The sequence below is a fragment of the Salvelinus fontinalis genome, chromosome 8 (genome assembly GCF_029448725.1).
Source record: "Salvelinus fontinalis isolate EN_2023a chromosome 8, ASM2944872v1, whole genome shotgun sequence".
Lineage (NCBI taxonomy): Eukaryota > Metazoa > Chordata > Actinopteri > Salmoniformes > Salmonidae > Salvelinus > Salvelinus fontinalis.
Genome location: NC_074672.1, coordinates 31,890,737 through 31,910,736, shown reverse-complemented (window position 1 = coordinate 31,910,736; position 20,000 = coordinate 31,890,737). Strand labels below are relative to the sequence as shown.

Below are 20,000 nucleotides of genomic sequence, written 5' to 3'. Positions count from 1 at the left end.
CAAGGCAGAGTTCCTCTGTCCAGTCTCAACGTCAACAGTGAAGAGGCGACTCCGGGATGTGGGCCTTCTAAACAGAGTGCCTCTGTCCAGTCTCAACGTCAACAGTGAAGAGGCGACTCCGGGATGCTGGCCTTCTAGGCAGAGTTCCTCTGTCCAGTCTCAACGTCAACAGTGAAGAGGCGACTCCGGGATGCTGGCCTTCAAGGCAGAGTTCCTCTGTCCAGCGTCTGTGTTCTTTTTCCCAACTTAATCCTATATTTTTATTGGCCAGTCTGAGATATGTATTTTTCTTTGCATCTCTGCCTAGAAGGCTAGCATCCCGGAGTCGCCTCTTCACTGTTGACGTTGAAACTGGTGTTTTGCAGGTAATATTTTGTGGGTACTGAGGCGCCATGGATTGATGAGGAATTTAAAAACTGTATGGTTGAAAGAGATGGGGCTAAAGAAGTGGCTAATAAGTCTGACTGCACATCTGACTGGCTGACTTACTGCAAATTGGAGAAATTATGTAATTAACTTCAACAAAAAGAAGAAGAAACTGTATTATGAAGCCAAGATCAATGATATAAAGGATTATGGAAAAAAATGTTTGAGTATTTAAATGAAATTATGGGCAGAAAGACAAATTCAACTCCATCTTTCATTGAATCAAATGGCTTATTCATCACAAAACCATTTAATTTAAGGCCAATTATTTTAATGATTATTTCATTGGCAAAAAGGGCAAGCTTAGCCAGGAAATGCCAACAACGAACAGTGAGCAATTGTATTAATGCATGAAAAAAACGAATAATGAAAGAAAACCATTGTAAGTTTGAATTTTGTAAAGTTAGTGTTGGAGAGGTGGGGAAATGATTGTTATCGATGACAGACCTCCTGGCATTGACAACTTAGATGGAAAGCTACTAGGATGGTAGCTGACTCTATAGCCACTCCTTTCTGTCATATTTTTAATCTGAGCCTAGAGGAAAGTCTTTGTCCTCAGGCGGGAAGCCAAAGTCATTCCGCTAACCAAGAGTGGTTCTAACAGCAGACCTATAAACTTGCTGCCAGCTCTTAGCAAACTGTTGAAAAAACTTGTGTTTGACCAAATACAATGCTATTTCCCTGTAAACAAATCAACAACAGACTTTCAGCATGCTTATAGAGAAGGGAACTCAACATGTACTGCACTGACACAAATTACTGATGATTGGTTGAAAGATATTGATAATAAGAAGATTGTGGGAGCTATACTGTTAGATTTTAGTGCAGCCTTTGATATTATTGACCATAACCTGTTGTTGAAAAAACTTTTGTGTAATGGCTTTTCAACCTCTGCCATATTGTGGATTCAGAGCTATTTATCTAATAGATCTCAAAGAGTTTTCTTTAATGGGAGCTTCCCTAATGTCAAACATGTCAAGTGTGGTGTACCGCAGGGCAGCTCTCTAGGCCCTCTACTCTTTTCTATTTTTACCAATGACCTGCCACTGGCATTAAACAATGCATGTGTGTCCATGTATGCTGATGATTCAACCATATATGCATCAGCAACCACCTCTAATGAAGTAACTGAAACCCTTAACAAAGAGTTGCAGTCTGTTTTGGAATGGGTGGCTAGTAATAAACTGGTCCTGAACATCTCTAAAACTAAGAGCATTGTATTTGGTACAAATCATTCCTTAAGTTCACGACCTCAGCTGAATCTGGTAATGAATGGTGTGGCTGTTGAACAAGTTGAGGAGACTACATTACTTGGTGTTACTTTAGATTGTAAACTGTCATGGTCAAAAGATATAGATTCAAAGGTTGTAAAGATGGGGAGAGGTCTGGCCGTAATAAAGAGATGCTCTGCTTTTTTGACACCACACTCCAAAAAGCAAGTTCTGCAGGCTCTAGTTTTGTCTAATCTTGATTATTGTCCAGTCGTGTGGTCCAGTGCTGCAAGGAAAGACCTAGTTAAGCTGCAGCTGGCCCAAAACAGAGCGGCACGTCTTGTTCTTCATTGTAATCAGAGGGCTGATATATAAATACTATGCATGCCAGTCTCTCTTGGCTAAGAGTTGAGGAGAGACTGACTGCATCACTTCTTCTTTTTATAAGAAACATTAATTTGTTGAAAATCCCAAATTGTTTGTATAGTCAACTTACACACAGCTCTGACACACACACTTACCCTACCAGACATGCCACCAGTGGTCTTTTCACAGTCCCCAAATCCAGAACAAATTCAAGAAAGCGTACAGTATTATATAGAGCCCTAATTGCATGGAACTTCCTTCCATCTCATATTGCTAAAATAAACAGTAAACCTGGTTTTATGTAGGCTACGTGTGCCTTTTATAAATTATGTAGTTCTGTTTTTGTGCTGTTCTTGTCTATTGATGTTCTGTATTATGTCATTCTGTATTATGTTTCATATTTTGTATGGACCCCAGGAAGAGTAGCTGCTGCTTTTGCAACAGCTAATGGGGATCCTAATAAAATATCAAATACCAAATAGACAGGGACAGAGAGGGACAGATAGAGAGAGAGATAGACAGGGACAGAGAGGGACAGATAGAGAGAGAGATAGACAGGGACAGAGAGGGACAGATAGAGAGAGGGATAGACATGGACAGAGAGGGACAGATATAGAGAGATATAGACAGGGACAGAGAGGGACAGACAGAGAGAGATAGACAGGGAGAGAGAGGGACAGCTAGAGATAGAAAGGGAGAGAGAGGGACAGATAGAGAGAGAGAGAGAGAGAGAGAGAGAGAGAGAGAGAGAGAGAGAGAGAGAGAGAGAGAGAGAGAGAGAGAGAGAGAGAGAGAGAGAGAGAGAGAGAGAGAGAGGGAGAGGGAGAATTAAAATGCTGTGTCGGGCATTTCTGTTAATAGAGTACCAAATTTAATTTCCCAGTTCAACAAGCCTTGACTGTGTCCTATCAGAGACAGCTAATTGAGTGTCCCTATAAAACACCTGAGAACCAAGGGGACAGGTGGGCGGGGGGGGGGGGGGGGGGTGGAAGGATGTAGAGAGGAGAGGAAGTGAGGTGAAGACTGGGCTGATGTGAGGGAGGTGAGAGAGGGGTGATTAAGGGGTAGGGGGTGGAGGTAGTGAGTGTTGGAATGAGGAAAGGAGGAAGTGAAAAGAGGGGGGCGGTTAAGACTACCACTACTCTCATTGTCGGAGAGTCCTAGAGAATGCATTCGGCATCATGGCAGCAAGAATGACTATTCTTGGTCGGCCCATTTACATTTACATTTGAGTCATTTAGCAGATGTTTTTATACTATGTTAGAGTGACTTACAGTACAGTATCTTCCATTTGAATATAGCTAGGTGAGATAACCACATATCACAATCATAGTTGTGGCAGAGTACAACAATCTCCAAGGGCCAGGGAGACTCTCTTGTGCCAGGGCGACACGGCTTGCAAGTGAAACAAGAAACATGGCGCCGATAGAAATGGCAGACGTGCTTCTAGCCCCTAGGCATTAACCTCTCCCTCAACGTCAACAAAACAAAGGAGCTGATTGTGGACTTCAGAAAACAGCAGAGGGAGCACCCCTCTATCCACATCGACGGGACCACAGTAGAGAAGATGGAAAGCTTCAAGTTCCTCGCCGTCCACATCACTGACAAACTGAAATGGTCCACCCACACAGACAGTGTGGTGAAGAAGGCGCAACAGCACCTCTTCAATCTCAGGAGGCTGAAGAAATTTGGCTTGGCACCTAAAACCCTCACACATTTTTACAGATGCACAATTGAGAGCATCCTGTTGGGCTGTATCACCACCTGGTATGGCAACTGCACCGCCCGCAGCTGCAGGGCTCTCCAGAGGGTGGTGCGGTCTGCCCAACGCATCATCAGGGGCAAACTACTTTCCCGTCCAGGACACCTACAGCACCCAATGTCACAGGAAGGCCAAAAAGATCTTCAAGGACAACAACAACCCGAGCCACTGCCTGTTCACCCCGCTATCATCCAGAAGGCGAGGTCAGAACAGGTGCATCAAAGCTGGGACAGAGAGACTGAAAAACAGCTTCTATCTCAAGGCCATCAGACTGTTAAATAGCATTCACTAGCACATTAAAGGCTGCTACCCTATATACATAGACTTTAATAATGGAACACTAATCACTTTAATAATGTTTACATATTTTGCATTACTCATCTCATATGTATATAATGTATTCTATTCTATTGCACTGTATCTTAGTCTATGCCGCACTGACATTGCTTGTCCAAATATGTATATATTCTTAATTCCATTCCTTTACTTAGTTGTGTGTATTGAGTGTATTGTTGTGAAATTGTTAGATATTACTGCACTGTTGGAACTAGAAACACAAGCATTTCGCTACACCTGCAATAACATCTGCTAAACACGTGTATGTAACCAATACATTTTTTATTTTGATTTGAAGTTCAGGGACTTCTTCCTCTCCCCCCTTGATGTGTGCCATGGCAGGAAGACATGGTTAGGAGAGAACAACTCAACCCAAGGCCAGCCAATCATGCAGAATAGGCCTTTGTTTGGACTGCTCACACAGAAACCCATTGATGGACGCATACAGTTCTTTATGTGTGCATTGTGAACCAAAGTACTTTGTACTAAAATGTAGAGTTTTAACTTCTTGTCAATATGGGGGCGCTGTTTCCACTTTGGAAAAAATCGTGCCCAAATTAAACTGCCTCGTACTCTATTCTAGATCGTACAATATGCATATTATTATGCATGCACTTCATACGCCTTCCACTAGATGTCAACAGGCAGTGGAAGGTGGAATGGGGTGTCTAGCTTGATCTGAGGTCGAACAAGAGCTCTTGGAATGATGTGTCCAGAATTTCCTTTCTCTACCTAGGCGCCGGAACCACCTCCATATTGTCTTATGATAAGCGTTCGGTATACACGGCTAATATCTCCGGCTTTGTTTTTATTTGATACATATTAGAAAAACATCATAAAGTAGGTTTTTTCAACCGAGTTTCATCAGTTTATTCAACGTTTAATGGGACTTTTGGAGTTTTCCGTTCTCCGCGTCGAGAGAAATTGGGAACGTCATCAACATTGGCTAACCTTGTGGAGCGAATTCGACAGGAGAAGATTCTAAAACCAAACAACGATTTATCCTCGACCTAGGACTCCTTGTACAAGATTCTGATGGAAGCTCAACAAAAGTAAGAACAATTTATGATGTTATTTCATATTTCTGTGGAAAATGTTATTCCTATTCTCTGCCGTTTTGGCGGGCGCTGTCTTGCAATAACGCAAGCTGTTTGTTATGGGAAAGTTATTTTTAAAAATCTAACACGGCGGTTGCATTAAGAACCAGTGTATCTTTCATTTGCTGTCCAACATGTATTTTTTAGGAAAGTTTATGATGAGTTCTTTGGTCAGATTAGGTGAGTGTCCAAACTAGCTCCGGACATTCTGGTGAATCGATGCTACATATTCACAATGTATAGCCACGGTTTACAGCTCTAAATATGCACATTTTCGAACAAAACATAAGCGTATTGTATAACCTGATGTTATAAGACTGTCATCTGATGAAGTTGGTCAAGGTTAGTGATTAATTTTATATATTTTGCTGGTTTTTGCGATCGCTACCTTTTGCTGCTAATAAATGCATTTGTGTGTTTGGCTATTGTGGTAAGCTAATATAATGCTATATTGTGTTTTCGCTGTAAAACACTTACAAAATCGGAAATATTGGCTGGATTCACAAGATGTTTATCTTTCATTTGCTGTACACCATGTATTTTTCATAAAAGTTTTATGATGAGTATTTAGGTATTTCACGTTGCTCTCTGTAATTATTCTGGCTGCTTTGGTGATATTTTTGATGGTAGCTGCAATGTAAAACTATGATTTATACCTCAAATATGCAAATTTTCGAACAAAACATACATTTATTGTATAACATGTTATAAGACTGTCATCTGATGAAGTTGTTTCTTGGTTAGTGACTAATTATATCTCTATTTGGTCGTTTTTGTGATAGCTACCTATGCGGTAGAAAAATGGTGAAAATATGCGGTTGAGTCTTTTGCTATTGTGGTTAGCTAATAGAAATACATATTGTGTTTTCGCTGTAGAACATTTTAAAAATCGGAAATGATGGCTGGATTCACAAGATGTTTATCTTTCATTTGTTGTATTGGACTTGTGATTTCATGAAAATTATATTATATGATATCCCTGTCGCGTTAGGCTAGGCTATGCTAGTCAGCTTTTTTGATGAGGAGGATCCCGGATCCGGGAGAGAGAAGCGGTAGATTAATCTTGTTAATAAAATGAAACTTGATTCTGTTGTCTCAGTGTGCATTCATTTAGATTAGATTGAACTACACCACAAAAGTAGCTCAACTCAACTGTCAGCACTTGATGTTCAAATAGAATGCTTTGAAACACCTTGTTTTGAGGCGAAGAACTGGCAACAGAGCTCATTCAGCACACCTTTATTCTTGCCTATGAAAGTAAACCACAATACAATACAAAAGTGTCTGCTAAGAACAGACGTGTGTAATGAATATTCAGGGAGAAAAAGGTGTAGATTCACACGCAGAGCGCAGCATATGTTTATTAAGCCTTGCAGAAGGCAGGAATCGTGGTCACAGGCAGCCAATGGTCAAACACAGGTAGGCAGTCAAAAACAAACAATACCTCACAACAATACAAACAGAAAGAACTGAACTAAGTAGGGAGCTGATGAGACCCGGTGAGAAAGGAACACAGGTGAAATCAATGAACAAAAATGAAAGACAGGGCTACGTTCCAGAACACAAAGAAACAGGGCAACGTTCAAGAACACAAAGAAACAGGGCTACATTCCAGAACACAAAGAAACAGGGCAACGTTCCAGAACACAAAGAAACAGGGCTACGTTCCAGAACACAAAGAAACAGGGCAACGTTCCAGAACACAAAGAAACAGGGCTACATTCCAGAACACAAAGAAACAGGGCTACGTTCCAGAACACAAAGAAACAGGGCAACGTTCCAGAACACAAAGAAACAGGGCAACGTTCCAGAACACAAAGAAACAGGGCTATATTCCAGAACACAAAGAAACAGGGCTACATTCCAGAACACAAAGAAACAGGGCTACGTTCCAGAACACAAAGGAATAGGGCTACGTTCCAGAACACAAAGAAACAGGGCTACGTTCCAGAACACAAAGAAACAGGGCTACATTCCAGAACACAAAGAAACAGGGCTACGTTCCAGAACACAAAGGAATAGGGCTACGTTCCAGAACACAAAGAAACAGGGCTACGTTCCAGAACACAAAGAAACAGGGCTACGTTCCAGAACACAAAGAAACAGGGCTACGTTCAAGAACACAAAGAAAAAGAACACAAGGATGACTAAGAAAAGAAAAGCAGAACCTTACAACATGTAAACAACACGTGTCAATTAAATATAATTAGTGTCAGACAATAAATGCAATTATTTGCACAATAGTACAAATGTGTCTGCGAAAAACAGACATATAAACAACAAAAGTGCCTATGGAATAAAATGAAAGTGTCTAGTGTCTGACTCCTGAGATGTCTGTGGTCCCAGTCGTTCGGTCCCTATCCTCTTCTTGAAGTCATGCACAAACTCATGCAGCTGGTGATGAAATTCCCCCCAGAGTTTTGCCGATAGTTCATCCATGAAATCTTCTTTAGGTGCCAGGGCCCTGTAGAGGATGAAAAGAGGGGTGGAAATTAGAGGAGTGTCTGTGGAGAGCAGTGTGCATGGTGAGGAGAGGAGGAAAGAGGACAACAGAATATGGGAGAGGGTATCAGAGTAAAGGAGGAGAGTCTGAAATGATTTGCCTCTGGGACAAGCTGGTGGCTCGGTACATAACGTTCTCCAGATCTTGATTTGGAATGCCTTTGCAAGGGATGTGTCAAGGACTGAGTCTTTAGCACTTTTCTCCCTTCTTCTCACAGCCCTACTACTTGTGGCATTGGTGAGGAGCAGGCCAGTGGAGTAGGTCTTGGAGGAGGGCCCAGGATAGAACTTCCAAGGTCAGGCATAGAGATTGTTTCCCAAACTGCACTGCAGCTCAGTGCGGCAGATGGGCTGGGGGCTGACAACGAGTCAATACTGGAGGCTGAGGTAGTGCTGGGGGCCGGTGAACAGGCAGTGCTGGGCAAAACCTGGTGCTGTCCCCATTCACTGGTGTTTGTACCTTGCAAAAAAGTAGAAGGCAAACAACACCGCTCAAACATTTGCAACATTTTAACTAGCTGGACCTTGCTACCGAACTTTGACTTCGGTGTTACCAATGTGGGAAGCTTATGATTTACTATCTCTGAAAAAATTATTTGATCAAAAAGATCTAAAGATCTTTAGTGTAGTTGATTTCGCTTGCTTCCTCTGCACGAGTATGCTGCTAGGGCTAGCTAGCCAGCCAAGTAGCTAGCGCTAGCTGACTAGCTATTGTTAGCAAACATGGCTACTGTTTTCGTCTACTACAGTAAAACATACTCTGGTGAAGACAGCATGTTGCTTTCCATCTTCCTATGCTTCAGGTGCCGAACAAGCCAGGGACATTTTTAGAGTAACCTTTTCACCAGCATCTCCACTGCCACCCTTGGTTCTTTTCTTTACCCCACTTTTTCTAACAAGTGATTGGGTCAGACCCTGCAATCTCCCTCCATGAATTGGCCTTTAAATGCTAGTCTTTATATAATAGATAGCTAGAATAGTAGAGGTGCAGGTACTTCCACGGGTGCACGAAAAGCCGAAAAGAACCATGCCAAAATGAACAACAACATCACGAAATGTAGTCATATATGTATTAATTGTTCCGTACTGTTTCGGATGGGTAGCATGCAGACGCCTTTACAGTGGAAGGCTTAACAAAGGAGTTCAGATTCCCAGTCCTGTCACCTATCTGTCAGCCTGTGTTTTTTCAAGGTTGGTGATCCCCAGACAGGCACACACACATGCATGTACGTGCACACACACACACACACACACACGTTTGTTTTACTCTCCTTGTGGGGACCAAACAAATGTTCTTCTTTTACTATCCTTGTGAGGACGTCTGGTCCCCACAAGGATAGAAAAACCAAAAGAACACACACACACACACATCCTCAAGCTCACCCAATCCTGAGTGATTCTCTCTACAGATGTAAGATCTTAATTTGAGCCAGTTTGCTACACCAGGAAAATAACCCTGCAGCAACAGGAAATGTGAATTATTGTGGATTATAATTCATTATTGTGGACAATAATTAATGGACATTTTTGTAAGTATTGATACAATTTCCGTAAAGGGGAAATCAAGTCTGAAATTTCAAAGTGGAAATTACAAACTTCAGAAGCCTTTTTAAACCTCAAATACACTACATGTTTTAAATTTCCTCCATTGCAGGAAAGCTGTCTTGCAACAGGAAGATCAAATTAAGATCCTACTTCTGTATATGCTGTCCTATAATTATTTTTAAATGTAGGATAGCAGCCTGAAACTTAAAGTGGTGACTTTTATCATACACCATCATTTCAGATTCATCTGACAGAAATGAAAATGATATTAAGTATTGATCGCTCTGTAACCCAGAAGTTTTTTTAAGTACAACGATTTGCCTGAAAGGAATGGATCTAGCTCGGGGTTCGGGGCTGAACTCTTTTACACTACTGAGACATGGCTCTGCTGTGCAACTACAGTACTTTCTTCTTTTTACATTTTGCCCTCCAGTGTTTTTTAACCATATACCACACTTCTGCTTCTCTATCTCTTTGACTTTTCTTTTTTTTCTCTCCCTCTTTCAACATCTTCCCTCCAGAACTTGCATGGGCAGTAGTTAGTAAACAAAACAACATTGCGGGTTTGATTGAAAGTCCCTCCCTGCTCCCTGCTCCCTACTCCAGCCTCCTACGGCATCAGCATGATCATGACAACACTACCCTGAGCACAGAACCCTATTACTTACGTTGCGAATTATTAGAGAAAAAAATGCTCCTTGCGCAATTACAGAGCAAGATCATGACGAAACTACTGGTAAAGAATATTGTGTTTGAGCGTGTGCGTGAGGGAGTGCTGTTTGTGCGTACGTGTTGCGTGTGCTCGTGCGTGGGTGTTTGCGCTTGTGTCGGTGTCTCTATGTGCATGTGTGCGTGTACGTGCTCTTTCACTTTCTCTCATTGGCTGACTTAATCGCCAGTGCGTTTGTTGCGGTCCACACCTCTATTGTCAGGCATCAGAGCAGCCTGTTCTTTGTTCAGGCCTGAATATTATTATTGGATGCATGTATAACCCATTCCTCTCCTAAAAGAAGAATACAACTAAAATATGCATGTCTTTAGGAATTTATACATTTTTTGCACATCTCTTAGCTCCCGCTGTCTGTGTGTGCGTGCCTGTGTGTGTGCGCTCGTTTGCGTGAGTGGAAACAGGAGATGGATTAGGCGGTCTGATCAAAAACGCTTATTTGATGAATGGGTTAAATAATAGGCTACTTGTGTAGATAATCCTCCAAGAAAACAAGTGGTCGAAACCTCATGTCGCTATCATCAGTTCTTACCCTTGTAGGATGTTCAAAATTAGGCCGAGAAAGAAAGTGGTCAAAAATCTGGAAAATAGCATCACGTCAGCTAGGCTGGATACTGTGCGAGAATTAAGGCAACCTGGCAGGTTTACCATTGAACTCAACATCTTTCTTATCAAATCCAGAGGACACAAAACAATGTAGAAGTACATAGAGGTAAAATAGATATCGATTTTGAGACATGACATGTAGTATTTTCATATTTGAGTAAACACAAATCATATTAAAGGTGCTACACATAGGATTTTGGGGAATTATTGCATTGTAATTTCAGAATATTTCCATAATATGTCTACCACTAATAGTGGAATGATAGTGTTTCACAGTATTACTTACCCGCCAGTGTTGTGATTGGCAGTGATATTTGCCTATTGATTTCTTCCACTGGAGGGGCATCTGTTGTCAACCTGGGAAAGCTGTTCTGACTGTGGCTGTGTTATCTAGTGGAAATCGCTAATTTCCTGGTTGCTAAAGTTCCACAATGTTCACTCAATTTCAGTTTATGTGAGAAAACAAGCACTGAATAGTGTAGGGAATCACTGTACCATCTAAATTGCTGTGAAATATATTTTCAATAACAAAACAAAAAATATAGTTTTTACAGCTGTTTGAAGCTGGTGGACCAAAACCAAAAATATCTTTCATTTTGGTCCACCAGTGTCAAAAGCTGAAAAAACGATATTTTTTGTTACATTTTTTGTTATCACAGCGATTTAGATGGTACAATGATGCGAGTGCCTGCCACCCCCTATAAATACCTGGGCCATAACATCACTTCCTCAAGACTCTTCCCGAAGCTATAAGGCAACTGACAGCTGGACTAGCATAGTCCCTAGCTCAGAGAACTGTGGTAACTTGAGTAACCTTCATTCTATTTCTCTTGAGGGACTATGCTAGTCATTCAATGGGATGCCAATAACAGAGTAAGTCAGTTCTCGTAAGACACAGCCTAGAGCAACACATCACTATAGGTGCTCAGTCCAACCACAGGTTACTTTGTTAGGACGGAAGGGTTCATGCGACCAAGGGGCAGGACCTTTGGTAAGAAAGCAATATTAGTCCTAGACGATAACACTCATCACTAACAGACAAACCATGGCGCTCGCCAACTCTCTTGGTAGAGGCGATGGCCATCCAGAAATGCTCTTAAGAGAGAGATGTTTCAAGTCTATAGCATTGAAGGGCGGTCTGGATAGTACTCCAAGAACCAGATCCCAAACCCATTTGGGAACTGTGGAGGCTCCTGAGGGGCATAATTGACGGACTCCCTTCAGAAATCTGGCCATAAGCGGGTGGCTTCCAAGCGGCCCATCCTGCTCTTTATCATGACATGCTGAAATTGCTGCTACATACACGTTAAGTGTGGATGCAGCCCTGCCAGCATCAAACAAAGACCATGAGAACTGGAGCACAGTTCTTATGCCGCAAGTTTCTGGAACAACCCCCTGCTCCCCACAACACACACCACCTTGTGTCATAGGTTGACGTGGTGGAGGGGGCCCTGGCACTCTGTAAGATGTTAACAGAGGGCTCAAGATCTAAACAAGACCATTTTTGCTGTTCGTTGAACATGCCTACAGAGGCAGGAGGGAATCACCTCTGCCTGTGACAATAGGTCCGGCCTCCGAGGTAGTTCCCATGCTGTCCCCGCTAGGAGTGCTCAACCAGTGGTGTCTCGGCCATCTCGGGCAATCAGAAAGACTTGGTGGCCTGCTTCTCTGATTCTGTCCAGAGTCGTTGGAATCACTCGAGGGCCAGGGCATCTAGGCCGAGTGTTCGGGGGGGTTGGATATCGAGAACCAGATCCACCACTGCTTCCCCAAAGATTCCCCACATGCGACTCACTATTCAGGGATGTAGTAGCCACTTCCCTTCCGGAAGGCCTTCCCTGATCAGCATGTCTGCCGCATTGTTCAGAATCCCTGGGAGGTGCACAGCTCTTAGTGAGGCCAGATTCTGCTGTGACCACAGCAGAAGGGTATGTTCCATCTGGTGAAGGCGGATGGAACCCAGACCCCCTTGGTGGTTTATGTACGCTACCAACGTGGTGTTATCTGTCTGTACCAGCACATGTTGGCCTGCAGTTGTGGGAGAAAGTTGAGCAGACTGCTCTCAACTCCAGCATGATGATGTGGAGTTTGGACCAGATGGGGCTCCATGTCCCGCTGACGGCCCTCCCCCTCAATAGTTCTCCCCAGCCTGTCAAGGAGATGTCTGTTTGAGCCGGTTCCATCTGATGGACTATGCCCAGGCGTATTCCACCTGAACGGAAATCCAGGGATCGCCATCTTGCCAGTGATCACGTGCATTCCTTGGACACAGTTAGGCGAATATACCTGTATTCCTTGGGATGGAAACCTTGAGCATTGAACTACATCTGCAGGGGTCTCAAGTGTAGGAGGCCCTATGGGGTCAGAAGAGAGGCTGCGAAAAGGAGACCCATCAGTCTCTGACACTGAAGAACAGTCACCTTCTGGTCTTGGACAAAAGGATTGAGATCTACAATTTTCTGGGCTCGCTCTTGGTTGAGGTGAGCTCTCATTGCAGACGAGTGGCTCCGCATGCATATGAACGTCACAGTTTGAGTGGGAATTAGGTGGCTTTTTTGCATGTTCAACCTGAGGACTAGCTCTGAGATGTGCTTTAGGAGAGATGGTTTGTCTGCTTCTGCCTGTTCTCGTGAATAAGCACAGATTAGCCAATCATCTAGGTAATTCAGTACCGTCATCCCCTGTGATGTTAGGGGGGCTAGAGCGGCATCCATGCCGTCTGTGAATGTACTTGGTGCCAAGGAGAGGAAGAAAGGTTGCACTTGGTACTCGTATGCCATGCCGTTGAAAGCAAAGCACAGGAACTTCCTGTAAGCAGGATGGATCGGTACATGGAAGTAGGCATCTTTTAAGTTGACATTGCTGAACCACTGGCCCGTGCTAATAGCCTGTAAAATGCGGGACAGAGATAGCATCTTGAAAAGGAGTGTTTTCAAGCACCGGTTAAGAAGCCTCAAGTCCAGGATGAGGCGAAAGCCACCATCCCTCTTGGTGCTAGGAAATATAATCTATAGAACCCACTGTGCTCTTCTGATGGTTTGAGTTGTCTGATTGCATTCTTCTCCAGCAGGGAGGCAATCTCCAGCTGGAGAGCTTATCTTTTCAGAGGGTTGGCAGTTGTAGTTGACCAAACCTCTCTGAAAGGTGGTGGCTAGCATCGGAAGTGGAGTTTGTACCACTGTAATACTGTATCCAGCACCGAGGGGGACTCCACAGGCAGAAGCAACCAATGCCGGAGTTACACCCATCAGGACGACTGAGGAGGCCCGTCCTTCTACAGAGGGATGGTGCGTGTGGTGCCGCTGCCTGTGCTGGTGGTGGTGCCACTGTTGACCTGGGGCCTGTTGACGTGGCTGATCAGGGCATTCCTGGTTTGGGGGAGGGCCCAAGTGCCCTTTCAAGGCAGAGGAGAGCTGAGGTCTAGACTGCAATGGTCTCTGGGTAGGGTAATGCGGGGCAGGGGACCTATGAAAAACTGCAGGGTCTTTCTGTCCTTCTGCAACTTGGCCTGGGGAAATGAGGAGTTCCTTAAAGGGTTTCTTCACGGAGGTCGACATCTTTGTGTGTGAGAGCCAAAGCTGTCTGTGTTACGAGATGACCATAGACAGGGGTTTTCCATTCGCACGTGACATCTCAGCATTTAAGAGGGAGAGGAGTATGGACACCTGAGTCATTTCATCCGTCAGCTCATGGTCACCGTTGATGGATAGGTGAGCTTTCAGGCCATGCAGGTATGTCTGCAGCAGAGTGGTCGCATTCATAAGGCGAGCCACCATGGCCAAGTTCAGGAAGGTGTCCTTTAATTGGATTTCAGCAGCCTGGTGAGGCCCCGGAGGATAGCAGGGAGACTTACCAATGATCTCCTTGTCTATGAGGACCATGGCCGCAACAACGGGGTCCATGACAGGGTATTCATCCAGTCCCAACTCCTCGGGGGAAGCCATGAAGTTCCAAGGCTTGCATTGGCTTGGAACATGGAACCTTGAGTTCACCTTAGCCCAAGTCTGACACAGTTCCTTGGAGAACTTGGGGCACTGAGGTATGTACACTCTGCCCGGTCTGCTGTTAAGGTCTGGTTTAATATCCAGAGCTTTCAAAACCCTAGTGGGGAGCTCCTGCATACAGTGTGAACTGCAGACGTGGGTGCTTCACTCTCAGCCCTCTCTGAGAACATGGATCGCTCACCCAGAACCGGCCTCAGAGGTCTCTTCGTCTTGGTCATTTCCAGGAAAGATGGCGATAGCATCAGGATCAGCATCTTAAGTCTTCAACGGAGCCTGTCAGGCAGAGAGAGAGTGGAGCTGGGAAGACAGAGAGGCTGCCTGGGCCTCCAACTCATCCAGAGTAGGTCCCCTGTCCTCCTGCTTGGTGGGCGGGCCCGCTGCTGAGCAGGGTTGTTTACGCTTGAGACCGCTCCCGGAGCCTCTAGCATTTGTCTCCCTCATCATAGCTAATCGTGAATCGCATAGACGTGGGCCAAGAATAGCACAATACATGCAGTTGAAGGGGGACTCCACAGCCTAAATGGCATGCTCTAAACCCAGGCACATCAAACAGGTGGAATGGACATCAGCCGAAGCCAAGCCAGCACTGCATTTATCGCAGTAGTATGGCCTGGTGGATAATCTTCTCTCTGTTTAGACAGAAGCAGAAATACAGATATGTCTTATAGAACAGATTATCTGTTAACACCCCTTTAATACTATACCAGGTGTAAGTATAAAGTCGCTCTGTTCTCAGGGCAATATGTGAATTAAGTAATAATATATTCTATGGATATCAAAATATATTAGGGAAATTCCACTGACAATCCTCAAAAGGTATGGATGTGAGGAGCCAGACTCAACAGACACAGTGACTGACTGTGTGAGTAGGGGTCTTTAAGAACAGACTGGCCAACTCTTGTGAAATTAGTGAGAGGCGCATGCTCTGAATCTCACTCTGCCACCGGCTACAGCTCGAGCCAGTAATGGGACTTTGCAAGCTAGTATGCGAAGCCTGGACATTGAGGTGCGACTTGGCAATCACCCGTTCTACTTCTGGAAAGAAACACGTTTAGCTCCAGCTAGATAACACACAGAGTCTCCCCTAGCCTGGGTAGGTACGATACACAGCCTGAATCTCCAGAGAGAAGAGGCTAGCGTCCAGCTGAAGTGAACAAGCAACATGTAACGCAATTAGCCAGGAGGCTAACCAGTGGACAGAAATAGACAAGACAACAAAGCCATGCGCAGTGTACAGGTTGGCCCAACCCGTTCACCCTACTTCGTAGCACAGTGTCGACCTGTAAGAAAAAAATTAACCGACAACAAAACACTGCAGAGCACTCTTGGGAGGAGCAAGCTTTGCCCAAAATGGAGTATACTCCAAACACTCAGTGAATAACTCACTTAAAGAGTCTTCTACATTCACTTCTTGCTCACTTCCGGTTGCCGAGGGAAGAAAACAGGAAGTGATGCTAGGCGCTCCGGTATTTACAGGGGGTGGGGGGCATGCGCATCACACCCGTGCCATGGTATTACTCTGAAATTCATCTTTATATCCCATTGATTGACTAGCATAGTCCCTCAAGCGAAATAGAACTGGGTTACATAATTGGGACAATGCCAAATAGCGAAGCTTCTGCGGTGGTGTTCAAATGTAGACTAAGTCGTTTTTGTTCTCTTTGCATTGAGTATTGCATCGTAGGCTACATCTTTGAAAACAGAAGGAGCTTCTTTTTCTTTACCAAAGTGAAGTACTGTTTTCTCATTGAAAAGTGTTTCTTGCTCTCTTGGCCTTCGTCAGAGCTTTTAAACCATATTTTTATTTGTGAATGTGTCGGCACCGGGGACACGGGATGTGGCTGCGTTATTGATGTCATGTTAATCAGGTCTATTGATTTGAACGTATGGCTTGTTTTAGTTTTGTAGGCTAAGTTACCTATTTCATTATTTACTTTATGGATCAAGCCTTAGCAGTCATCCTGATCTCGTTCCCAATGATCAGCGCTTTAGTTTGAAACGTTTTGGTGGGTATACCAGGCTATTTGATTCAATTTATACATGTTACAGCACTTTGGTTTCACTAATAAATACAGTATTGTCTGTTTATGTCTTCAGTCCTTTTTAAATAGGTATAGGTCGAATGTAATAGTCTGCCAATAACCAGCCTCAGTAGGCCTAGAACTCCATTCCTATTCCACTCAGAGTTTGAGGCTGGTTAATGCGATGCATGTCTGTTGAATTTGGAAAAATCCTTCTGCACTCGGCCACACCCCACCTACTCAGCCATTAAGGAACTACTACTGCGTTGCGGCCATGACACACTGCATACTTTTCACTAAACGATACATGCTAAATAGAATGCAACGAATAGTACATAGTATGCAGTTTATGTATATAGTACGCTAATATGGGTATTCGGACACGGCCACAGTCTCTCTGTCCCTTCCTTCTGTCAACGTGTCTTATTTCCTGTGAAGTGTGTGTGTGTGTGTGTGTGTGTGTGTGTGTGTGTGTGTGTGTGTGTGTGTGTGTGTGTGTGTGTGTGTGTGTGTGTGTGTGTGTGTGTGTGTGTGTGTGTGTGTACGTGTGTGTGTGTGTGTACGTGCGTGCGTGCGTGCGTGCGTGTGTGTGTGTGTGTGTGTACGTGCGTGTATGAGCGGTGCTTGTGTGGAACAAGCCATCTGCTCCTTAATGCGGTAATTAGCAGAAAAAATTGAATGACGTCATCCCCCCTCCCTGAAATGTTGTCAGCAACGCCTCAGTTGCCATGGGACGTCGCTGGGGTAACCTTGTCGCTAGGTTGGAACGTTCCTTTTGATTTTCTGTTGTTCCGTGTCCTGGCGGAGACAGTTCTGTTCACAGTTCCATGCGCTGTCTGTCTGTTTGTCTGTCTGTCTGCCCGCTCGACTGAACTGAAATGTGAATTCACTGAGGCAGAAAGCATGACAGGCTCAGAAATAAAAAGGAACATGACATTTTTACCCAAACACAAATTTGCTCAGGAACCCCTTAGTCCTCATCTCCTCTTAGAAGATTTACATCTGAGAGATAGACCCCCTTTACCTGAACAAATCTCACACCCCCCCCCCCCTCAATCCCAGCTGCCTTTCTTTCTCCACCTGCTAACTCCTTCTCTCCCTCTCTCTTTGTTTCAGGGTCTGATTCTCTCCAATATCATGTTAGATTTGCCTGTGTGTTAGAGAAAGTGATAACTCAAATGCCAAATGTCTCCTTTTTGTTTTTTATTCCTCCAATGTAAAAATATAGTTTGTTGTCATTTGAGGCCGGTGCAAAAGTGTAATCACAGAAACTAATCGGTCACATCTAAGGGTCATAGACGTCAATGAGTTTCATATGAAAATGGTTTAAGGCATAGAGAGAATGTGAATCAGAGGTTTCACTCTACAGACTGATGTTTCAGAAATAATTCCTAATGCAACTGGGTTGTTGACAGATAAGACAGGGTTTGAAGAGAGGGCAGACAGAGGCAGGTGATCTGGATGGCGCAGTATGTGTGTGTGTGTGTGTGTGTGTGTGTGTGCGTGTGCGTGTGCGTGTGCGTGTGCGTGTGCGTGTGCGTGTGTCTGTGTCTGTGTCTGTGTCTGTGTCTGTGTCTGTGTCTGTGTCTGTGTCTGTGTCTGTGTGTGTGTGTGTGTGTGTGTGTGTGTGTGTGTGTGTTGAGCATTATGGTGTGAAAGACAGTGGTGCCAATCCAACTCCCAACCCCACTGTTTTCCTTGTATTCATCTCTCTTTCTCTCTCTCTCTCTGTCTCTCCTCTCCCTCTCCCTGCAGCTTCCTTTGGAAACATCTCTTAGCTCATCCCTCCCTCCGTCCGTTTGGCAGCCCTCACTCTCCTCTGCTATTTCCAGTAGCCATGGAAGGACCTGCTCGCTCCAGATATGTGACTGCAGAATAGGGCTGTGAGAGGAGGGAAGAAAGGAGGGGAGAGAGGACAGAAAATAAGAGAGAAGAGGATCCTTTAGACTACATGCCAAACACACTGAAGGAGGTTTTCCATTCAACGAGGCCAAACTGGTTTAAATGATGAGAGAGGGAGAGAGAGAGAGAGAGAGAGAGAGAGAGAGAGAGAGAGAGAGAGAGAGAGAGAGAGAGAGAGAGAGAGAGAGAGAGAGAGAGAGAGAGAGAGAGAGAGAGAGAGAGGGAGAGAGAAGTGCTGAATACAAGGGCACACACTGTAACATAAGATGTTTGAAAGGATAATGACAATGTAGACAAATTAGATCTTAACTACAACAGATTCCCCCCTTTTTGGTTTATTGTTTTGTTTTTGGGGTGTAGAGAGGAGTATTGTTACTGATCAATTACTGTAGTTCATTATGGTGGGTGCATTACTCCAAAGTTGGTGGAAAGGAAATGCAGCAAACTACTCAATGTCAATGTCTCTGTATCATACTCACATCACAACCCAACTGTTCACAATGTATCTTTTCCTCAGGATTTTCATTTTGGAATATCTATTTATAGTTTTGATAGAACTTATTCATACAGTATAAAGTATATACACCCTTGCCTTCATTAGCACCCTCTCCCCAAAGCACATTCTCTTCCTTTCATCTCTTTTATAAAGCCTTGTCTTCACAATGTACAGAATGTCACCCTCCAGATCATGTCTTTGTACTGTAAATGAACCATGTCTATGACAAACACATACAGTACCAGTAAAAAGTTGGGACACACCTACTCATTCAAGGGTTTTTCTTTATTTTTACTATTTTTACATTGTAGAATATTGGTGAAGACATCAAAACTATGAAATAATACATGAAATAGTGTAGAAACCAACAAAGTGTTAAACAAATCTAAATATATTTTCTAATTTAGATTCTTCAAAGTAGCCACCCTTTGCCTTAATGACAGCTTTAAACACTCTTGTCATTCTTTCAACCAGCTTCATGACGAATGCTTTTCCAACAGTCTTGAAGGAGTTCCCACATATGCTGAGCACCTGTTGGCTGCTTTCCTGTCACTCTGCGGTCCAACTCATCCCAAACCATCCCAATTGGGTTGAGGTCGGGTGATTGTGGAGGCCAGGTCATCTGATGCAGCACTCCATCACTCTCCTTATTGGTCAAATAGCCCTTACACAGCCTGGAGGTGTGTTGGGTCATTGTTCTGTTGAAAAACAAATGATAGTCCCACTAAGCGCAAACCAGATGGGATGCTTATCGCTGCAGAATGCTGTGGTAGCCATGCTGGTTAAGTGTGCCTTGAATTCTAAATAAATCACTGACAATGTCACCAGCAAAGCCCCCACACCATCACACCTCCTCCATGCTTCACGTTGGGAACCACACATGCAGAGATCCTCCGTTCACCTACTAATCGTCTCACAAAGACAAAGTGGTTATTTGGGCTGTAAGCTGAGGTGCAGTTAACTCTAATGAACTTATCCTCTGCAGCAGAGGTAACTCTG

General features: G+C 44.0%; 1 protein-coding gene across 2 annotated transcripts in view; it reads left to right on the top strand.

Annotated features, from left to right (window-relative positions):
- Positions 1-20,000, top strand: part of samd10b (sterile alpha motif domain containing 10b) — a 190,268-nt gene that overhangs the window by 169,736 nt on the left and 532 nt on the right. For both annotated transcript variants that reach the window (XM_055932868.1, XM_055932867.1), the window contains exon 5: positions 18,359-20,000. This exon is cut by the window's right edge and continues 532 nt beyond it. In XM_055932868.1, the coding sequence (XP_055788843.1) occupies positions 18,359-18,381 (23 nt within the window). In that variant the 3' untranslated portion in view covers positions 18,382-20,000. The remainder of the gene's footprint in view (positions 1-18,358) is intronic.